Source organism: Scaptodrosophila lebanonensis, unplaced genomic scaffold, assembly GCF_003285725.1.
Source record: "Scaptodrosophila lebanonensis strain 11010-0011.00,11010-0021.00 unplaced genomic scaffold, SlebRS2 tig00000024-arrow-pilon, whole genome shotgun sequence".
NCBI lineage: Eukaryota > Metazoa > Arthropoda > Insecta > Diptera > Drosophilidae > Scaptodrosophila > Scaptodrosophila lebanonensis.
In genome coordinates, this window is record NW_022060538.1 from 7,455,660 (window position 1) to 7,476,629 (window position 20,970).

Sequence of the window (20,970 nt, forward strand, 5' to 3'; positions counted from 1 at the left end):
ATATCAGGTGTGCCGAGGATGTCATTTTGTGGCCACATTAGAGGTGTATAAATTATATAGCAATTCAAAAAAATGATGGTGTTAATTAAATTTTTTATAAACACATACTTCTATATCCACATGAGGTGTGTACTCCACAATAATTCAAATTTTTGCACATCTCACATAAATAGAAACTGGTATTTCATAGCATTTGCTGGCGACAGCCAGCTACTTAAATTTGATTAAAATTACTGTACTGGTAAGTCATTTGGGGTAGGTCTAGAGGAGTCTGGAGTCAGGAATAGATCCTATATATAGGGTGCCTATGTATGCGGTACCGCAATTGATCCCTCCGAAAGCTTTCATATGTCCAATTTGTAGTTTAAAAAATTGCAGCTATATGTAAGGGCGTACGCAGCTTTTACGAAAGGGGGGGTGCCAAAAAATTAAAAATTTGATTAAAAAATGCAGAATGCTTTTAAAAAACAAGTAAAAAAGCTAAAGTCGGGTGTCCCGACTTGGAAATGCCATGTACATATGTTTAAAATAATTATAGAAATTGAAAAATTTAAGAATATTTAAAAAGAATTTGGATCGATTTTACCTCTTTCGGTATTCGAACTCAGGTAAAGGGTGTATATTTTCACATTTACATAGCAATTGCGTCTATGTGAGTTTATGTATGTTTATGCGCATCTATTTGTGTCTGTGTAAACATGTTTGCAGTCAACAAAAGCACTAGCATCAACAACAGCTGCGGGCAGCGCGTGGGCATCAAATATATTTATGGCTATAACTTCTTGTTAAATCGGTCTACCATAGTGAATCTTGGCATACAAACACATAATAACTAACTGGGGGTATTTGCAAAATTTAGCAAAACTCGAAATTCCAAGAACTATGGGAGTTACGATTTGCATAGGAGAGGGGGGAGGGAAGGAAATTCCAAAAAACACATTTTCTGCGTATTCACATAAGGCATCTTGGACTTTTGATATCCCTAGGAACGGCGTTACGGAAAAACCCCCATAGGGGGAAGTGGGGGGGAAAATCAAAAAAATAAAACAAACTCGTATAGCGTACACATAATTTGGTGTCTCTAGCTCTTATAGTCTCTGAGATCCAGGTGTTCATACGGACGGACAGTCAGACAGACAAGGCTAGATCGACTCGTCTTGTCATGCTGATCAAGAATATATATACTTGTGGGGTCTGCCACGCCTCCTTCTGCCTGTTACATTTTTCACTTCCCGCAAACCTAATATACTCTTCTACATTTTATGTACAGAGAATAATAATTTATGCATATGATCAATGAAAAAACTTGAACAAATCCAGCTCAGTTCCATTTTAAGGCGAAATAGTGCGGCATAATAATGAACGTGTGGTCGACTTTTTAAAACTAATGAGCATACAATTAGATTACAAATTGAATTGACCTGCGCTATTTTCAAAGAGAATTTCAAAGTTTGCCATCGCCCCAGGCCAACTACAACAAACACATACGAATATATACGTAGTTATTGATTATTTAGTTGTTGTCGGGATTCCTACATACACATACTTATGTAAAGGGCTATAATTATTCCAAATTCAATCGGTGACGTGAGTAAAGCTTCGCTTTGACTAGACAATCGGTTCAAAGGCCCTTTGTGTGTTTCCAATATATTTTTATTGGACATTTGTATTCGTTTTTAATTACTATACTGGCTTGCGCCTCAAATCAAACAACAACAACAGAAATGGCATGTGTAACACAACTGAAACAGCAATAAAAAATACATTGTTCGGCTTAGTTGCGGGGGATGAGTTTTAGCCAAAAGCCAGTTTTCGGCTTCAGCTGGAAGCCGGAAGCGCTGAGCACCAGAGGAACGGTTGATTTTTTTGCAGCGGCAAACCGAAAATCACGCAACAGATGAAATATAACAGACTTGGCCTCCAGCAGCGCAAAACGTGAACCTGTCGAGAAATAAGCGGAGCATGCATTTTTGAGATTTGACAATTCCAGCAACTACTTTGTACTTACCTATGCAATTACGTTGACCAACGCCGAATGGGAAATATGTAAAGGGCTGTATTTTGTCTTTATTCTCTTCGCTAAAGCGATCTGGATCGAATTTTGAGGGATTCTCATAGTACTTGGGATCACGATGAATTCCACACGTGGGCAGCCAGACACCTTCGCCCTTTTTAATCTCTATGGTTTTTCCATCAACCTCGTAGGTGATGTCCTTGTTACACTCTCGATCTATAGCTATGGCAGCTGGCCATTTGCGCAAAACCTCCGATACGACTTGGTCCATATATTTCATGCCCATCAGTGCCTCATAGGTCAATTCTTTGCCCTCCAGGTCACTGTCAACCTGCGACACCTCCTCGTATAGCCTATCCTGCACATCCTCATTCTCCATTAGCTCATGCGCTGTGAAGGCCATCAGCACCGCCGATGTCTCGAAGCCCGCAAAAAAGAAGACAAAACACTGGGCAACAATATCAACATCGCTCCATTCCCGATTATGCAAGGGCTTGGGCTTGTCCGATGGCAACATGCCACGTGATTCCATCAGCATATTGATCATATCTGGCCGTATAATATGATGCTCCTGACGATATTTCATGGAATCGAGCACGAGGCGCATGAAATACTCCGTAGTTTGTTTGTCAAAGAGCGTCATTTTTAATAGCTGCATATGAAATATATATTATTTTCTATATCCGACATTTCTAAATTCAACGATTTAAAATAAATCTAGGCATTGAAAACAGAATGTGAACGGAAAACCGAAATAGAACGGCAAATCTGAAGTACTCCATTCTTAGCCCTAAAGCTTAGAGTCTTAATAATGAACCGTAACAGGATCTCTTACTATTAAAGTTTTAATGGAAACCGAAAGTGAGAAGCTGAACTTGCCAATACTAGAATCTTAACACGAATTCGTTCCGCACCATTTTCAAACCCTGACTTATTTAGTTTAATTGAATTTTTACCCACCTTCATAATTCTCTTACAACTAGTAAAGAGCAAGAACTTGAAGTTCTGCCAAGCCGTAAAGTTTGTCAATTTCTTGCCCATCATATAAAACGTATTTTCGCGCTCCTTAAAAGAGTTCACTTGCAATCCAAAAGCTGTCGAGGCGATTATGTCGTTGGTGAATCGCGTACAATAGTCCTTCAAGTCCAACTCCAGCTCATTATCCACCATAGGCTCGTTCTTCAGGCCTTCTACGGCCTCTTGCGCCACCTGATTCATCAACTGAAACATTTGACGCATCTTGCTGCCCGTAAAGGCAGGACTTAAAGTGGTGCGCATATCCTTCCAGCGGCCATCACGCATCGAGAACAGCGAGCTACTAAACAAATTATCCGTATCGTTCTCATCGCCACTGCCAAACACATCACGATGATTTATAAAATGATCAAAATCTTTTATGGTAATTTGTTTGATTAATTCCGGATCCCGAATCATTAGCAGTGGTTTGCGTTGCTCGAAGATACCGTAAAGTCTAGTGGGTAAGGTGTTGATAATAAGAAAAGATTAGGTGTTAATTGACATCGAGTGGTATGCGTGTCAGATGCTTGGCAAGTGAATCACGACATTCACAGTACTTATAGTATTTCAAGACTTAGAGATTTATGTGATAACTATGTATGTATGCACATTGCTAGTATGTTACAGGCAAAGATCGTAAATGACAACTGTACTTGAAATTATTCGTGTCAGTCGTTACACCGAATATCCCTCGACCTCACACTGATTTCGATCAGGCAGTTTTCTGAAGCATTATTTAAAAAAAGAAAAACATGAATAGGAGAAAAGCATACCTAATAAATACCTTAGAAAACGTAGTATTCGAGTGGATGCTGACAAATGAATATATTTATGTACTAAAATGTGGTGCTTTACTGAAAATAGTCACCCTCGTATCGCAGTTATCACTCGAGCATGGCAAACGAAATTGATAAACAGTTTTGTATGCAAAGTACTTTAGATTTGAGCTTTGTTAGTATATGGCGCAAACTTTAACGTTATCTCTATATATATAAAACAGTTTGTCCTGACTGACTGACTGACTGACTGACTGACTGACTGACTGATTGACTGACTGACTGACTGACTGACTGACTGATTGGCAATCAACGCACAGCCCAAACGGTAAGAGCTAGGAAGCTGAAATTTGGACACAAGATCCCTCTTATAGTGAAAGTGAGCACTAAGAAGGGGTTTCGGAAAATTCGAACGCCAAAGGGGGGAAAACGGGCTCCAACGTTTGTATGAAAAATCTACAATTTTCATCCGATTAACTTCAAACTTAGTTTGTATACTCTCACAAAGAATACAAAAAAAACTGTATACTTGGATTTTCAATATTTTTCCTGCGGCCTGAATAATAATGATTTTCCGGTGGAAAATTCGGTAAACGAAAAGCTATGTGCAATCAACGCACAGCCTAAACGGTAAGAGCTAGGAGGCTGAAAATTGGACACATGTTGTCTTCAGTGGTGTAGGTGAGCACTAAGAAGCGGTTTTGGAAAATTCGAACGCCAAAGGGGGGAAAACGGGCTCCAACGTTTGTATGAAAAATCTACAATTTTCATCCAATTAACTTCAAACTTAGTTTGTATACTCTCAAAAAGAATACAAGAAAAACTGTATACTTGGTTTTTCACCATTTTTCCTGGGGCATGAAAAAAGGGGGGTTTTCCGTGGAAAAATTGAAACACAATCAACACCCCACAGCCCAAACGGTAAAAGCTAGGAAACTGAAATTTGGGCTCAAGTATCCTATCATGGTGTAGATGCGCACTAAGAAGGGATTTTCGAAAATTCGAGCTCCAAAGGGGGGAAAAGTAGCTCCAAAGTTTGTTTGAAAATTCTGCATTTCTGAATCGATCAACTTTAAATTTGGTTTTTATAATCTATAAAAGAATACAAACAAAACTGCATGCTCGGTTTTTCGAAATTTGTGTTGGAGCTTGAATTATTGGGGTTTTAATATTTATTCATTTTTTCAAATGAAAAGTTTGTGTTATAAATTTTGTCCGATCGATTTCAAATTTGGGTAATATAATCTACGTAACTAAAATTACAACTTTGCATTTAACGATTTTTAAAATATGCATTTTACAAATGCAGGCAGAACAAACAATACAAAATATCAGACAGTTGGGGACAACTAAGTATACATACACACACACATACATATATACAAGCAGCTGTTCGTGTAGTTGCGTGCAAACGGTTGAAGTAGCCAAAGCAAAATGTGAGACACTAATGTGTGAATGTTCATTTGTACAAATGTATGTACATATATACATACATACATATGTATAAAAGTACATTCGTCTTGCACTGACAGGGCAAGAAATGTTAATTAATTAAAAATTATTAACATTATAACATAAACATTTTTATGTTATTTTTTCTTTGTTTAGTACATTTGGCATAAGGGATTTTAGGACAACGGACTACAAGGGCGTACGCAGGTTGGGCAGGGGGGACATTGCTCCCCTTAGAAAGAATTTCGCATTATGAATTACACCAGCACCATATGTATTACATACGTACATACATATATACATACGTCTGTATGTATAGTATGTACATATGTACATCAATAAGTATGTATGTACGTACATACATTCTTATATACATATATAGGTTTGTATGTATGCAGTGGGCCATCGAACACTGTTGTTTAATTGTAATAAATAGTGTTCTATGTTTTCAAATCAAAATTTTTAAAACAACAACAACAAGTTATTGGCTCGCAAAACTTCTTTCGTTTTGATAATTTACGGCTGTTAATTGCATACGAAAAATGCCAAAAGTTTACAGTTACCGTACACACACAAATACATTTGTATGTATGTATGTACATATGTGTACAGTGAACAATCGAATACAGTATTATAATCAATAACTCTCAAACGATGTTTTTCGATGTATTTGTATTCGACATGTATTACGATATATCAACACAAGTATCGATATTTTCGATATATCGCATTTAATTTTATTATTGGGGTTTTAATATTTATTCACTTTTTCAAATGAATAGTTTGTGTTATAAATTTTGTCCGATCGATTTCAAATTTGGGTAATGTAATCAACATAACTATATCAACAAATTGGCATTCAACGATTAAAATATAGCAATATGTTTTTTACTTGCCATATATCAAATATCAAATAGTTGGGGACATCGCATACACACACTCAAACACACAACAAGCAACAGTTCGTGTCTATGTGTGCCCATGCATACATACATATGTACATGCATATGCATGTATGCCTGTATATGTATGTAGCATGTACATACAAAACAACAACAACAACTTTAAGTTGTTGGCTCGCACATCTTCTTTCGTTTTGACCATTTAATGTTAATTGCAAAGCCAAAACGCCAAAAGTTTACAGTTACCGTCGCTAAGCAACGACTGCGTAAGCGATAGTAAAGCAGAAACCGAATAACGGAGCTACGCATATTCTGCTTCGCATTGCGGGCAGATGTATGTATGTATGATTTGTTCTTATTGATCTCAATAAATAATTAGATTTTATTTTTTAAATATTCTGCTTATTGCATTCAAACTTCGATATTTTGATGGTATCGGTGGCTTCAACTATCGAAAGTTTTACTCTAGCAAATTGAGATGAGAATTGTCAGTGCTTTTTGATCGTGGCTCATCGCTGCACGGCATTGACACGAGTGCCGTGTTTCATATTCCGAGTTTGTGCGTGACCGTATTGACTCAATATGACACGAAAAGGCTCAAATGTGAATTTAAAATTAGGATATACCCTTATAATTATTCCCCCTTTTTTGCAAATCGTCTATCTTAAAACGTTGCGTTATCTCTATATATAAAACAGTTTGTCCTGACTAATTGGTGATCAACGCACAGCCCAAACGGTAAAAGATGAAATTTGGACTCAAGTATCTTTTCATAGTATCCATCATAGTGTAGGAGCACACTAAGAAAGGCTTTTGGAAAATTCTAGCTCCAACGGGGGGAAATCGAGCTTTAAAAAATATTAGTTATAGTGGTCATGTTCGTTGAACGAAATAGTTTGGCAAGAACAAAAATGTAACGGACTACTGAACAATTTTTTGTCAAGAACAGAAAATGTTCATTTAAATACCTTAAATGCCTTCCTACTGGTAACTTATAAGGTGAAAACATATGGGTAGGTTATGCACACACAAAACAAATACAATTGGAAACATTATATTGAGCCGGGTTAAAACGGGCAATACCTGCTAGTCGGACATAATTTCAGAAATCGACCGACCCCCAATCGTTAATTTATCAAACAGCAATTACACATTGGTTGCTTGTAAATGATAATACAATTGTGAAATATCGTGAAAGCGCTTCAATAGCTTTTGTGGGGTTTTAGATAGATTTTTTGTTTGTTCAATATTGCAAACGCAACGTTTCACATAACGGCGTAATTGTTTTTCGTGGCCGCTCCCATCTAAACAATCTGCCATGTGTTTAATTTTTACATTAAAATATTTGACCTTCAGGTGACGTCACAGCACGGAGGGGCATTGAACGCAGTCAAGTGAAAAGTATAGAGTGCGTATAGTTCATTTCGAATGGTAGAGATGTGCAGCTATTATCCCATAATTATGTAGTTATACTTGTCATTTGTCGTTTACTCACTTGCCCTGGCCTTGATTGTAAAGATCGATGACGACATCAAACATGGACTTGCGACGCAGGAACATATCGGACATACTGCCCACAAATGGCCATGGCTCGTTATAGGGTATGCCACGGTCCTTAAAATGACTGTAATGTTGCGTCGCCCAGCGATAGAGCAGGAACACAGCAACGCCAAAGAGCGCCAAAAATTCCAGTAACATTTAGACGAGAGCTATTGCGTGTCCAGCGACTAGAGCGTCCGGAATTAAACTAACTGCGCGTACAATTTGTTGCCGACGTCCAAGCTTTTTCAACAAGCTTTGTCTATATCAATTAAAATGATTGCGTTTACGCTTGATAAATATATTTCTAGTATATAGTATAAATATATGTACATACATACAATCACATAATATAATTTAACAAGTTATTACACATACACATTTAAATTTTTTCGCCCAAAACAAAAACAATAATATTTTGTTTTATCTGAAAGCGTCGCAAAAGGCATGAGCTCTGCCCGTTGCTATAAATAGAATCTATATGTAATTTGAGTTAACCGGCTTTTGCTAATATTTGAGAACCAGTGCATAGAGAGGGTGGGGCTGGCACGCCTGCGCCTCCAACGATGCACGGAGCCAGCTTACATTCAAATGACGACATCCACGACGATACATTGATCTACAAAATAAATAGATGTGTGAGAGCATTAATTAAGTGATCGGCATAACACACTGTGAAATAATACTTAGGTTATTTCAACCACAACTCTGCCCATTACTGATATATATTCTTAGCGAGAATGTTTTCAGAAAAATTTCAAACCGAAACAGAGATAGCTCTTTGCTTTATTTTGAATATTTGAATTAATTAATGGCTTCAAAGTTTTAAATTATGTGCTTAAATTTTCTTCATCTAATAGCATTGAAAAATGTAAACTTATAATGCTTTTTGTTAACAAATCGTATCGTAGAACAAGCCAACAGAATAAGGGACCGCTGTTTAGGTTAACATATTTCGTTTGTGGTGTGGAAATTTGTGAAATTCAGATGTGACACAATATTTTTCTATGGGAGTTTAGAGTTGACCTAACATGACGAAACTTATCATGAAGACAAATAAGTTTTGTAATATTCGATGAAATACAAGAGTTAAAGAAATAAAATCATAACCATGTCCTTTCTGAATCCCACGTTTGTATTATTGTTGTATTATTTTGTCTATCAACACATACCTATACCTAATACTAAGTAGTATATCAAACTTTCCCAAAGAATTACTTAAAATATAATATCTCAAGCTCAAACTAGCAATTAAGAAATAATTTCAGAACCTGAGGAAAATCTACGTGCCTGGATTCAATTATAATGGCTTTTCTCTTATTAGAATTACACAAATTGAGAAAAATGTTTAAAAAGTAAATTTAGACTGAAGAAGTATTTATTTAGGTGATTTAATTTTTTTAATTTAATTAATAATTTAATCCCTGGAAACTATGTTTGGGAATAGAGGGTAGATATTTTAAGATTGACAAACACCTGTATCGTTGCGAACTGTTTTAGCCAGGCTACAGTTTCTAGCTTGAATTACATTTTGGGCTAATTCTATAACCAAAAGATATGAAAACGATTCGTTTGCAAATAAATAATAGTAGAAAATTTGATATTTTATATTGGCATTTAATTTAATGTCAATAAAATTGACTAACTATCATGAATGAGGAAACCATCGAAGAATTAATGATTGCAGTAAGAAAAACATTAATTTCTTGTCAATTATTCCAAAGATGGCAATAACACCATTTATGTATAAATAATATTATAGAGCCGTGTGCAAGATGTTAAATATAAACAACTGACTATATATTTCTTCGTAACTCTTATTGAAAAATGTCATCGCTAACCTGTTGTTTTAACTAATGAAAAATTGTATGAGGAAATACATTTACTAAGCTACATTTACCCACCTTATCTGTTGCAGATCGGTAGATGTATTCTTGCTGTAGAAGGCCAGTGTAGCCTTTTGAGTATTTGTTGTCAAAGTGCCGCCATTGCTCACAAAGGCATCCTTGTGCTCGGGCAGCGCCGCATCTGTTGTAAAATGTGCCACCAGTCCAGTAAATAAATTACTCTTCTTGCTCTTTTCGAGTTCTTCACTTTTTATGTTCTCCTCATTTTTTAAAGTCGCCCTGCTTGAGTTTGGCTTGAAATAGTCCATTAGACCTTTCTGAGGCACTGTAGTTTTAGTCGCCGATGTCTCCAGCTTTCTGTTTTTACTGGCACTACTTTTGTGAGAGGAACCTGCTCCTTCGTTTTCCTCGTCATCTGTATCGTTGTTGGAGCGCTTCAATTTCTTCCTGCTGCTTGTTGCTTTCTTATCCAGACTAGCTTTCTTAGGCGTCTTCTCCACTTTAATTTCTAGTTCATCATCCTCATTACAATTGGCCAGCAAGAGGTCTACATTTATATTTTGTTTTGAGGCTGCAAACAGTTTTTCCAAATGTTCCAAGTCATTGGCTTCCTTGGCCGTTTTGTCGCTACGCAGCCGCGTTATGCGAGGAAAGCGTATTGATATTCCAGCTGCTGTATGCGCCTCCGACTTGGTGAACTCAGCTCCGGTGATTTCCCAGACGGGCATTTTTTCAGGAGCCTTGGCCAGCACATCGGGCACCAGCGATTTTTTGCATAGCAGCCAATTAGGTGTTTTGTTGGCAGTAGTACGATCGGTTAACTGCATTAAATTATTATGAATTTCTTCGTTGGTGGCGTCGTCCAGTCCTGAATGCACCTTAGTCACAGTTTTCCACAATCGATCACGTGCATCGTAGCAACCCATGAGAAAAATGCTGAGCACACCGCCTTTCTTGCCAGACCCATACCAGGCTCCCAACACTACCAAATCCGCTGTATCAGCCATTTTGCCGCCAAAAAGATAGTCCTTCTTCACCTTTAACCACCCACGTCGTCCAGGCTGGTAGGTGCCGTTCGGACTCTTCAACACTACACCCTCTAGATTGGCCTGCAGAACTTTGGCTGTCATAATTGAGAGCTCGCTCTTGGTTTTGAGAAACTGCGATTCAGATAACTGCACATACGATTTTATGGGTTTAATATTTTGCTCCAATATTTCACGACGACCCCGAAACTCCCTAAAAAAATAAAATATTATAAGTACATTTTTCAACTCATTCTACCTTCCTAAAGTAGAAATCAAAGTTTATGTTACTCACATCTGCGTCAAGTCATCGCCATCGTACAGTATACAGTCGAAGACGAAAAGGCAAACGGCGGCATTGTCATATGTCTCCTTCTTGTGTGCTCCCAGTGTGCCAAAAGGCAGCAAGTCCCCAGTCTCCGTATCTACAAGTATAATTTCCGAGTCTAGAATCATGTCGCCAGCACTAGGAAATGCCTTTGGTATGTACTCCTTGAGTCTTTTAATCTTGTGGTCCATTACAGGCTTCAGATTGCGACTAAAGAATTTAAACTCGCTACCTTGTTTGTGGATTTGCACGCGCTCGCCATCGTATTTTATTTCGCTGTAGAGCCCGCTGGGACTTTTCTTGAATGCCTCCTCCACAGACTTGCAGGCATTTGCCAGCATGGGCGATATGGGCGTCATAACTTGAATACCACTGGGCAATGCTTTGCCCTTCTTGGCAGCCGCCCCCTTTGTTGCTGTAGATTGTAGATTGCTTGGCTTTGTTTGTCCACCAAATTGACGGACTATGGCCTCCAAATCTCGCGATGCCTGATACGCTGGGTAGGCCAGTGGCCCAAAGGCGTCAAGTATGTGGCGTGCCCTGGCATTGATGCGCAAATCCTGCTTTATCAGTCTTATAAAAGTTCGCAAATCCAAGTCGGTGGCTTGTGTGCAAAAGTTTCGCAACAGTTCGGTTTGCTCGTCTTCCTTGGTGCGCTGTTCCAACTCGCAAAGTAGCTTCTCAACTTCTTGAAGATAGAGTTTGCTCTGTGCCTGCGGTTTTAGCTTGGTGGAGGATTCGAAATGCTTTTGCAATGTCTCCGACACATCGCCATCTATAAGAAAGAAATACATGTTAATACGCACATAATCAATTTGTAAAGTGCAGCAAACCCACCCTGTTCCAAGTCCAGATGCATTTGCTGCTGATCCGTGTGGAGAATGCGTGCGAAAAGCTTTAGAAGCGCCTTGTTTTGGAGATTGTAGACTCGTTGTGAAGCTCCCGGGATTAGAAATTGAACCCACAATAACTTATCACCCACAAACCCATTGCCACTGATGCCCTTGGCAAAGTATTGCTCCAGTACCTTGGCCTTGCTCAGATAGCTTGACTCAGCGGCTATTTTATCACAAATACGTCGGAATGTGTCCAACTTGTTGTCCTCATTATATTGTGTCTTGTTGGCCATTCCAAGTAGTCGCACAAAATGTCGATTTGTCAGTCGCTTCGAGCTCGTAAACTGTAATAATTTAATCATAAACTTCTAATTTTACAGAGCACTGCAGGCAGATTTTCGACTCGCGAGTAAACAAGTCCGGCATATTTGAGTCAAATCAGCTGTTAGGACCATTTGCCAGCGCCGGCAATAAAAAGAATGACGGCGTTACGCGCGTCGTTCAATGCCGTTATGAGTTTCAAGCGCAAGAACCGGAACGCATACAAATCAAGTTCCATGACTTTAATATTCCAACAGAGCGAGAGAACTCGAGCAACTGCATGGCCAATGATTCCCTGCAGCTGCTCACGCAAGTTCGCGGAAAATTCGAGACGCAGGAGCTCTTCTGTGGCGCCTTTCTGCCAAAGCCGCTAATGTCGACCGGAAAGCAAATGCAGCTCCAGTTTGTGGGAAAGCAACCACCCGTAATGACGAATAAAGTGCAGTATTATGGCTTTCGAGCGGAGTACAAATTCTTGACAAGTAGGATGATTTAAATCATCCTTATACAGTTTAATTCATATCCTTCTAATACTGCAGACTTTGGCATTCCGTCTGGAACTCAACTTGGCAATGACTGCAGTTTCATGTACAACAGCACCGTGAAGACAAGCGGTCTCTTTCATTCCCCCAATTTTCCCGGCTACTATCTTGAGGACGTAGTGTGCAATTACTACTTTTATGGTGATGACGATGAGCGCGTTGTCTTACGTTTTACTTACTTTGATGTCGAGGGCATTGGCAAGTAAGTTTGTAACAATTATTTGAATGATTCTGTATCATAAAATTTGTTTAAAGTCTAATATTTCGAAAACATAATACTGCGACTTTAGACAAACTTAACATTTCTGAAACCCCCTTAAAAGCTTATTCTTTAAAATGTTTCATGTTTTGATTTAGCTGCGATCATCAGACGGCCAGTGATTATGTGGAGTTCTCGAATTTCATGAGCACGGATCGAAAATTCAGCAAATATTGCGGTAAACTTCAAAACTTTGAAGTGCACTCTGATGGGCGTTTCTTCCGCATGACTTTTCACTCTAACGACCGTTTTGTATCAAATGGATTTCGTGCCCTTTACACATTTGAACCCCTAAATACCAATGATAATGAAAATGCTATCACCGATTTGGGGGAAAATGCTTCTATGCAAAGCTATGTGTCAGCTGCTTTTAGTGGGGAAAAGGAAATTTCCTTTTACCAACTAATTGTGTACTATTTTATTGTAATGGTCACTAACAAATAAATAAAATCATTTGAAATTGTGGTAGCACTACAATAACCTATCAACTGTTTTATTTGAGGCTGCCAAACTGTGCACTGGTTGCTTGGGAAACGTAAACAAGCCCGCAGTGCTGCCAGACTGCTGAAGAAGTTGCGCGGTTTTTAATATACATTAGGGATGGACACTGAATGTATTGCATATACGTGTTATAATGGGCTCGTATCGCTAGCAAATAATTTTATTTATTACTCTGCTCATCACGTTCATTCATATAATCTAAAATAAAAAGGTCTTTATATCGAAAATGTTAGCGAGGCATGGGTATGACCATAGTGTTCGTGTATTTTTTTTTCTAGCACGAGCACATCTCTATCTTCCGTTCGTTTTGCCTGTGCGGCGCGCGCAAGTTTTTTTATATCATAGTATTCAGTCAGTTAGGGAGCGCGTTGCGTTCTTGTTGGTCAATTTCTGGATAATCGCGTCGTCGCTGATTGTTGTTGTTGTGTGTTTCGGGAGGTTGGCAACAACCATAAAACTAAAAGTATTATTACACAAATTTATTTAAGCTAACATTTAAGTGTGAAAGCAAAAGCAAGCTTAGATTAACGCGTCATTCTTCAAAAAGTTAACACAGCAAAGCAATTTTAAAAACGAAATAAAAGACAGAATGTTTTCACGGCCAAGGTAAGCTTTCGAATTTTAAAAATTTGTACATATGTGCATATGCAACAATGGCTAGCGTCAAATTGCAAAAGGAATTTTTTCATATTGGTTTATGTGTATATACGTACGTGGACATTATGCAACTCCAACCGTCAAACAGTCTGCCCCGCACTACCGCAGTTCTTTTCCTCGTGACCTAGCCATCGTGGCAGACGAGTGGCCGCCAAAGCGTTACTTCCACATAGTATATACATATGTACATACATACATCGTGCAGCTTTCGTTTTCATTGGCACTCACACAGCTACAATCCTGCATACACACAGGCAGAGAGTAGGCCAGATTCGCACATGGCTTGGCATTGACCTAACTTGCGCAGATTGCGCTTATTCTGCTCCTTTTTATGTTTGCCAAGCCCTTTGCTCATTCGCCTAGCCTAACAGCTGCTGTTGAAAGCTTGGGAGGTTTTTTTCACTTTCATTTAGTTGCATAATCCCATAAGTAAGAGAAATATTCTGACAATCTTAGTGCGCTTTTCTTATTTGTTGCCAAAAAATGCGAATACACACTCACATACTCAGCCGCACAAACAAAACAAAACAGCTGAAAAATCAATATGTATAACAACAGGCGACGCCGACGCTTTTTATATACATACAAGTATGTACATATGTATGTACATATCTTCGCTTCTAGCTAACGGCAATTTGCATTAGTATTGGAGAAGACACCTTCACGTTCATGGACATGGACACAGTTGGCAGCGAATGCTTAAAAATATTTCCCACGTCCCGTGTGTTTTATTCATTTGTTTAAATGTTGCGCTTCCAAATGCAAAATATCTAATTTTAATAAACTTTTGTATGTATAGTATGTAAATTTTGGTTTTGCGCTTTTGTAAACGGTCTGTATTTCGCATTTCTGCTGCTCGCTGCCAAGTTCAAATGTTACTCATCATCATTAAAATGGACATATGTATGTATGTATGTACATATATAGATGCGGCGTATGTACAAATGTATGTATATGTATATGCTTTCTGCCTTAAGTTGGGACTGCCACAGCGAAAAGACCAACTGGCCAAAACTATTTTGACTCAAGAGTGCATTGACTTTTGTTTCCCATACGCTGTAGACTCTATAGTATAGACAGATGGAAAAAGCAATAAAATCAGCAGGTAATGAGTTGCTATAGCTTGGTCAAAAACTTGTCGCTATTTGAGCTACGTCAGCGTGTACATTGGCGTTAGCGTTAACGTCATTCTAAGTAGATGTTTCATACAAGCATACGAATACACAGAAACAGGCAAATACTCAAGTACGGAAACATTTACGTGTCGTACAGACCTACAAGCATGTGCTTGTATGTACAATGTACATACATACATACATACATATGTGTGCGAAATAATTTAGCGCTCGCCCTGCTCATGTGAGCTTCACCAACATTAGCGCTTCATTGTACAAATAGATACAAAGTGAAATGGCATATGATGATAATACCTGATACCCGACACTCAGCAACGAAATGTTTTCGATAATTATCAAACGCATTTTTAACCCTAGAAATTGTAAGACGACTAGAACGCTGAAGTCGTTCCAACCCGGATTTTAAAAATCATTGCTATTACAATTATATGAGTTAGTTCACCGATTTTTATTAAATATTAGATGAGGCACCTAAAAATCTCATAAATACCGAGGTAAACAGAAAAGTTTTTAGTACTTAGAATTATTTTTTGGACCGTGAGTTCCTAAAACTGTTTTATAATATGGGGCCTTATTGATTATTGTTCCTAATTCCTATCGGTATTGTTACTTACAGGGAAAACTTAAGTGTTTTAAAAAAAAATAAAAGAGAAAAACATTCTAAACAACATTATGTTTTAATATTTTTTCATTCCAGGCCGAAAATAAAGCTTATCTTTAGATATGTTGAGTTACAAATATGAGAACTAATCAGATTGAGACATTTAATTTTAAATTTGTGAAAACAATTTGAAAATCTCTTAAAAGGGCGCATTTCTCAAAACGTGGTATTTCTATGGTTAAGTTACACACACATATGACAGCAATAACGTAACGTTAGGGCCTATCATGTGCTTACTCATGACAGCACTAACTGGTGGGAGCCGGCTCTCGATGCATAGCCAGCTACTCTGACATTTTGCCTGATTTCATTACAGAACCACAAGCTTCGGCAATTAGTCAGGAAATTAATATAATGCTACTGCACGTGGCCACTGAAGAGTGCTTTGTGGATTCAGCTAAGGCCTGCTCTTAACACCAACTGTGCAAATAAACAAACTCGCACACAACCAATTCCATATATAATAGTACTTCTGTTGTATAAAGCTATCTTGTATGTATATGTGTGTGCATAGCTCTCATCTTTTATCAGCTGTTGCAAACATTGCGGCGTTTGTTTTGGTGCTATGTAGCCCCACTAATAAATGATAAACAAAGCACAGCTGACCTTGGACTTGAGGCCTGTGGCTTTGCGTGTTTCAGCGCATTTAGCAACACTGTCAGGAAACTGTCAAGCCGAGCTCAGCTTAATTTGCCAATCAACAAATATAATTTAATAAATACTTGTAATAAGGCGAGTACATAACTGCATGCATTTTTCTCTGTTGCAGTGTGTGTGGAAATCTCAGCAAATTGTGTCGCACTGGGGCAGCAACAACAACATCAACAACGCCAGCCGTTGCGGCTTTGGCTTTGAATGAAGCACGCGGTTACCATGAGGTGGTTGGCGATATCATCTGCCCCTCGCAGGTTCGCGGCATCGATCACATACGTGATCCGCGTTTGAATAAAGTAAGTTAAAATGGGTTAATCTTTAACAATATTTTAAACATAACTCGTGCATCGGTTAAATAAGGCTTGCAGGATGTTGTATGTGTGTGGGTTATATTTCCAATCCTGAAATATCGTAAAATTAAACCAAATAAAAATATTGAGATTTATGTATTATCTGCATTTCCAATTGGATTGAAGCTATAAATGTATATCTTATTTAATTCTTTAAACTGTTTTTGATTATTAATTTTTACGAATGTATGTATTTATTTAAAAAATTAAGTAAAAAAATATGTAGATCTGTAATACTTAGTCATACCATGAAGAAATCAATAAATTCATAAGTGACAGTCTTTTAGCTATTTGGTTTTCCACCCTTCCATATTGATTTTAATTAATGCCCATATTTTTACTGACCCTCAGGGCTTGGCCTTCACGCTGGAGGAGCGTCAGGTGCTGGGCATTCACGGTCTTCAGCCCGCGCGTTTTAAGACGCAGGAGGAGCAGCTACAGCTATGCAAAATTGCTGTCAATCGCTATACGGAACCACTGAACAAGTATCTGTATCTGAGCGATTTGCACGATCGTAACGAGCGATTGTTCTTCCGCTTTCTGTCCGAGAACATTGAGGATTTGATGCCTATTGTGTACACGCCCACAGTAGGTTTGGCCTGTCAACGTTTCGGCCTGATCTATAGACGTCCTCATGGCTTGTTTGTGACTTTCAACGATCGCGGGCACATCTTTGATGTTATGAAGAACTGGCCGGAGCCAAATGTGCGAGCTATATGTGTGACGGACGGTGAACGTATATTGGGATTGGGCGATTTGGGAGCCTGCGGTATGGGCATTCCTGTGGGCAAACTGGCTTTGTACACAGCCCTGGCTGGCATTAAGCCGCATCAGTGCCTGCCAATTGTGGTGGATGTCGGCACCAACAACATTGATTTGCTCGAGGATCCACTGTATGTGGGTTTAAGGCAGAAGCGTGTTGTGGGTCGTGAGTACGACGATTTTATTGATGAGTTCATGGAGGCGGTGGTAAAGCGATATGGTCAGAATACGCTTATACAGTTTGAGGACTTTGGCAACCACAATGCATTTAGATTTTTAGACAAATATCGCAACACATACTGCACATTCAATGATGATATACAGGGAACAGCTGCTGTGGCTGTCGCTGGCTTGTACGCATCAAAGCGTGTAACTGGCAAGTCGTTCAAGGATTATACTTTCCTCTTTGCGGGCGCAGGAGAAGCAGCCATTGGCATCGCAGATCTTGTGGTCAAGGCCATGGTATCGGAAGGCGTTTCCACAGAGGAGGCCTACAGCAAAATCTATATGGTTGATATTGATGGTCTGCTTACAACAACGCGCAAAATTGGTAACTTAGATGGACATAAGGTTAACTACGCCAAGGACTACGAGCCCATGCAAGATCTCGAGCAGATTGTCAGTGCCATCAAACCAAATGTGAGTCAAAGTCTTTGAAATGCTTTTACGTATTCAATCATATCAATTATTGAATGTCTATCCTTATAGGTACTCATTGGAGCTTCGGCTTGTGCCGGTCTCTTTACACCGAAGATTTTGCGTACCATGGCGGATAACAACGATAGACCCGTAGTTTTTGCGCTCTCTAATCCAACCAGCAAGGCAGAATGCACAGCTGAGCAGGCCTATCAGAACACCGATGTACGTACTAGTATATAAAGAAGTTATATATGTAGATGTATGTTATTGAGAATAACATATCAAATGCTCATCTAGTAAATACGCTATTGAACCCTTTGCATTCATAATTTAATGCAATTCGTAATTTATAAATCGTTTCAATGAATCCATAAAATTTATAATTATAATTATTGGATTATAGAAAAGGGAAGGCGTGAATATGGTTTTTTAACGAACATTAATTGGAGATGATATATATTTATACTATATAGATTACAAATATTTAAAAATTTAAAACTACTGTCACAAAATTCTCTCCTTTTAGGCACGTGTCATCTTTTCCTCAGGCTCGCCCTTCCCACCGGTCAACGTGGGCGATAAGACCTACTATCCGGGCCAGGGAAACAACGCCTACATCTTCCCTGGTGTAGCACTGGGCGTTATTTGCACAGGCACCCATCACATACCCGATGACATGTTCCTTATTGCTGCCCAGGAGTTGGCCAACTTCGTGGAGTTGAGCGATATTGAGCGGGGTTCCCTATATCCGCCATTGCAGAGCATACAGGAAGTATCGATGAACATAGCTATCGGTGTGACCAAGTGTGCCTATGACAAGGGTGAGTGCTTCTCATTTTTCTCGAACCTGTAATTTTCTAATGAAGAAGTCCGAATAATCTTATATATTTTCTTAGGTCTGGCATCCACCTATCCGGAACCGCAGGACAAACGCAAGTGGTTGGAAGATCAGCTGTACAATTTCAACTATGAATGCTCGATGCCCGTCACCTGGACTTGGCCACGCATGCCCTACATAAAGACTCGTGAATTAGTGCCCACCAAACTTTACGGAAAAAAAAGTGATTAACGTTCTTTTTTCTTTGTTTCTCTTTTTTTAGGCGAAGAGAGCCCGCTAATTGCTGCTATCAAATAAGCTACCGTTGATTGAATTGAACGATCGATGTTGCTGGCACCACTCAGTTTTGCATCCTAACCCACTGTTGCTACTACATACCACTACTACTTGAATCCGTTTAAACACCATCAGCACCAAAAACTAACCAAACATTGATATAGACAATTTCCAGCTGCTGACGCTGTTATATATTTATATGTTACTCTTTCCATTTATTCGCTCGCCACGCAAATTTAAGATCAAAATCACAGAGCGGCACACTAGCCGAACGAATCTCCACTCTCCCAAGTGACTAAAAAGCAAGCGAACCGAACCCGTTTGTTAGTGCACGCGCCACACAATCGTGGCTCAAAGCGCCGTGTAGTTATTAAAATAAATTCTTAGTCATAGACTTGAGTTGTAGTAACTAACAAATTCAGAGACAAGCAAGCAATCAAGCAACGGCTCGGTGTGCAGCAAAATCGTTTTATGTATTTTATATATGATTACATCTTTATATATGTAATATTTTGTATGAATTAATTATCTTGTTTATTGTTGGTGATCAGTACCGATAACGCAACGACGCAGTATTTTTTCTAATTTTTAACTGTAAATCCCATTGTGCTATGTTTTAATTTGCAAATTTGTAAAATAACTCCTCCACTATGTATAAATTGGCTTGGCAGTAATTGTTTAACTCTAGCTTGCTCCTTTTTTATCTCACATACACACCCTATGTTTCTCTCTGCTACCGTTACTAACGAAAACCAACAGCAAGCGGCTAAAAGCGAGGCTCTTGCCAAATTGAAAGAATTTATTAAAGCTTTTAAAAATCAATTACCGCATAATGCAACGCAAATTCAACAATTGATTGATCTATTGCTATGTTTCCATTTCGTTGCCAATATAGAAAACGAAGAAATCATATAAATTAAATGCAACCCAACCCCACGACCGCATAGAACAATTGGCTATATGCAGATAAAGTGCTTCGATAACGGTGGCTACCCTACCGAAGAGAGTCCTCCTCTTTCTCCCCATGCTAAAAGAGCAGCTGCTGATCGTTACTCTTAAAGCTTAATATGTAAACTACTACTAATTAATTAAGATATCCGTTTTTAATTTACGTTTAAACAGGCGAACATACATATATACATATATGTATGTATATACAGTTATATAGCGTATGATTATGTTTATATTGTTGAACCATGTCTGATATTTATTAATGCAATTAAATAGCTTTGTTATAATTTATTGTTACAAACATAAAGCGCAAGTTAATTTTAATACAACGCCAATATAAACACGTTATGCATTTGTGCATAAACAATTGAATCGACGCCTAAGCCGTTGTACAATTGACCAGATCATACAGACATACATATACAGGCATAGCTGCGAAAACAATAAAAACCACAGTAACATGAAAACTGATCCGATGTTTTACTTTTCTTTGTGGCAACAGATGATACTGTAGCAATTATGTATGAATGGTGTATAAAATATAATAATTTACAATTCTGAAACCCTGGGCGATAACTCTACGGCACTTCTATTAGACGACTTTATATTAATAATAAGCCCCCTCTGCACTTTCTCAACAATTCACTGAAAGGCCTATAAATCAATCTCTATAGTTTCAATATGTAA

At 38.5% G+C, this 20,970-nt stretch overlaps 4 protein-coding genes across 5 annotated transcripts in view; 2 read left to right on the top strand and 2 right to left on the bottom strand.

Moving 5' to 3' along the window:
- LOC115622047 (suppressor of lurcher protein 1) overlaps positions 1-13,338 on the top strand; it is a 63,759-nt gene extending 50,421 nt beyond the window's left edge. Inside the window, exons 4-6 of the mRNA XM_030515919.1 lie at positions 12,117-12,539; positions 12,597-12,801; positions 12,957-13,338. Of these exons, the coding sequence (XP_030371779.1) occupies positions 12,117-12,539; positions 12,597-12,801; positions 12,957-13,302 (974 nt within the window). The 3' untranslated portion in view covers positions 13,303-13,338. The remainder of the gene's footprint in view (positions 1-12,116; positions 12,540-12,596; positions 12,802-12,956) is intronic.
- On the bottom strand, positions 1,632-7,859 carry LOC115621995 (probable cytochrome P450 9f2). Its single transcript, XM_030515850.1, has 4 exons — positions 7,657-7,859; positions 2,975-3,485; positions 2,009-2,666; positions 1,632-1,941 (listed from the first exon to the last, which is right to left on the bottom strand). The coding sequence occupies exons 1-4, from the start codon at positions 7,857-7,859 to the stop codon at positions 1,775-1,777; spliced, it is 1,539 nt and encodes a 512-aa protein (XP_030371710.1). The 3' UTR covers positions 1,632-1,774.
- LOC115621990 (DNA ligase 3) lies at positions 8,084-12,107 on the bottom strand. Its single transcript, XM_030515844.1, has 4 exons — positions 11,738-12,107; positions 10,868-11,675; positions 9,605-10,786; positions 8,084-8,319 (listed from the first exon to the last, which is right to left on the bottom strand). Exons 1-4 carry the CDS (start codon positions 12,096-12,098, stop codon positions 8,208-8,210), a joined length of 2,463 nt encoding a protein of 820 aa, XP_030371704.1. The 5' UTR covers positions 12,099-12,107; the 3' UTR covers positions 8,084-8,207.
- Positions 13,339-13,728: 390 nt separating the features above from the next.
- On the top strand, positions 13,729-20,752 carry LOC115620679 (NADP-dependent malic enzyme). 2 transcript variants are annotated; one of them, XM_030514043.1, is made up of 7 exons: positions 13,729-13,965; positions 16,583-16,763; positions 17,169-18,218; positions 18,288-18,440; positions 18,745-19,039; positions 19,115-19,279; positions 20,228-20,750. In XM_030514043.1, exons 1-7 carry the CDS (start codon positions 13,949-13,951, stop codon positions 20,245-20,247), a joined length of 1,881 nt encoding a protein of 626 aa, XP_030369903.1. In that variant the 5' UTR covers positions 13,729-13,948; the 3' UTR covers positions 20,248-20,750. The 2 variants fall into 2 exon arrangements, with proteins under 2 accessions (XP_030369903.1, XP_030369904.1); XM_030514044.1 differs by having other exon boundaries at positions 13,730-13,965; positions 19,115-19,243; positions 19,319-20,752.
- The last annotated feature ends 218 nt before the right edge of the window (positions 20,753-20,970 follow it).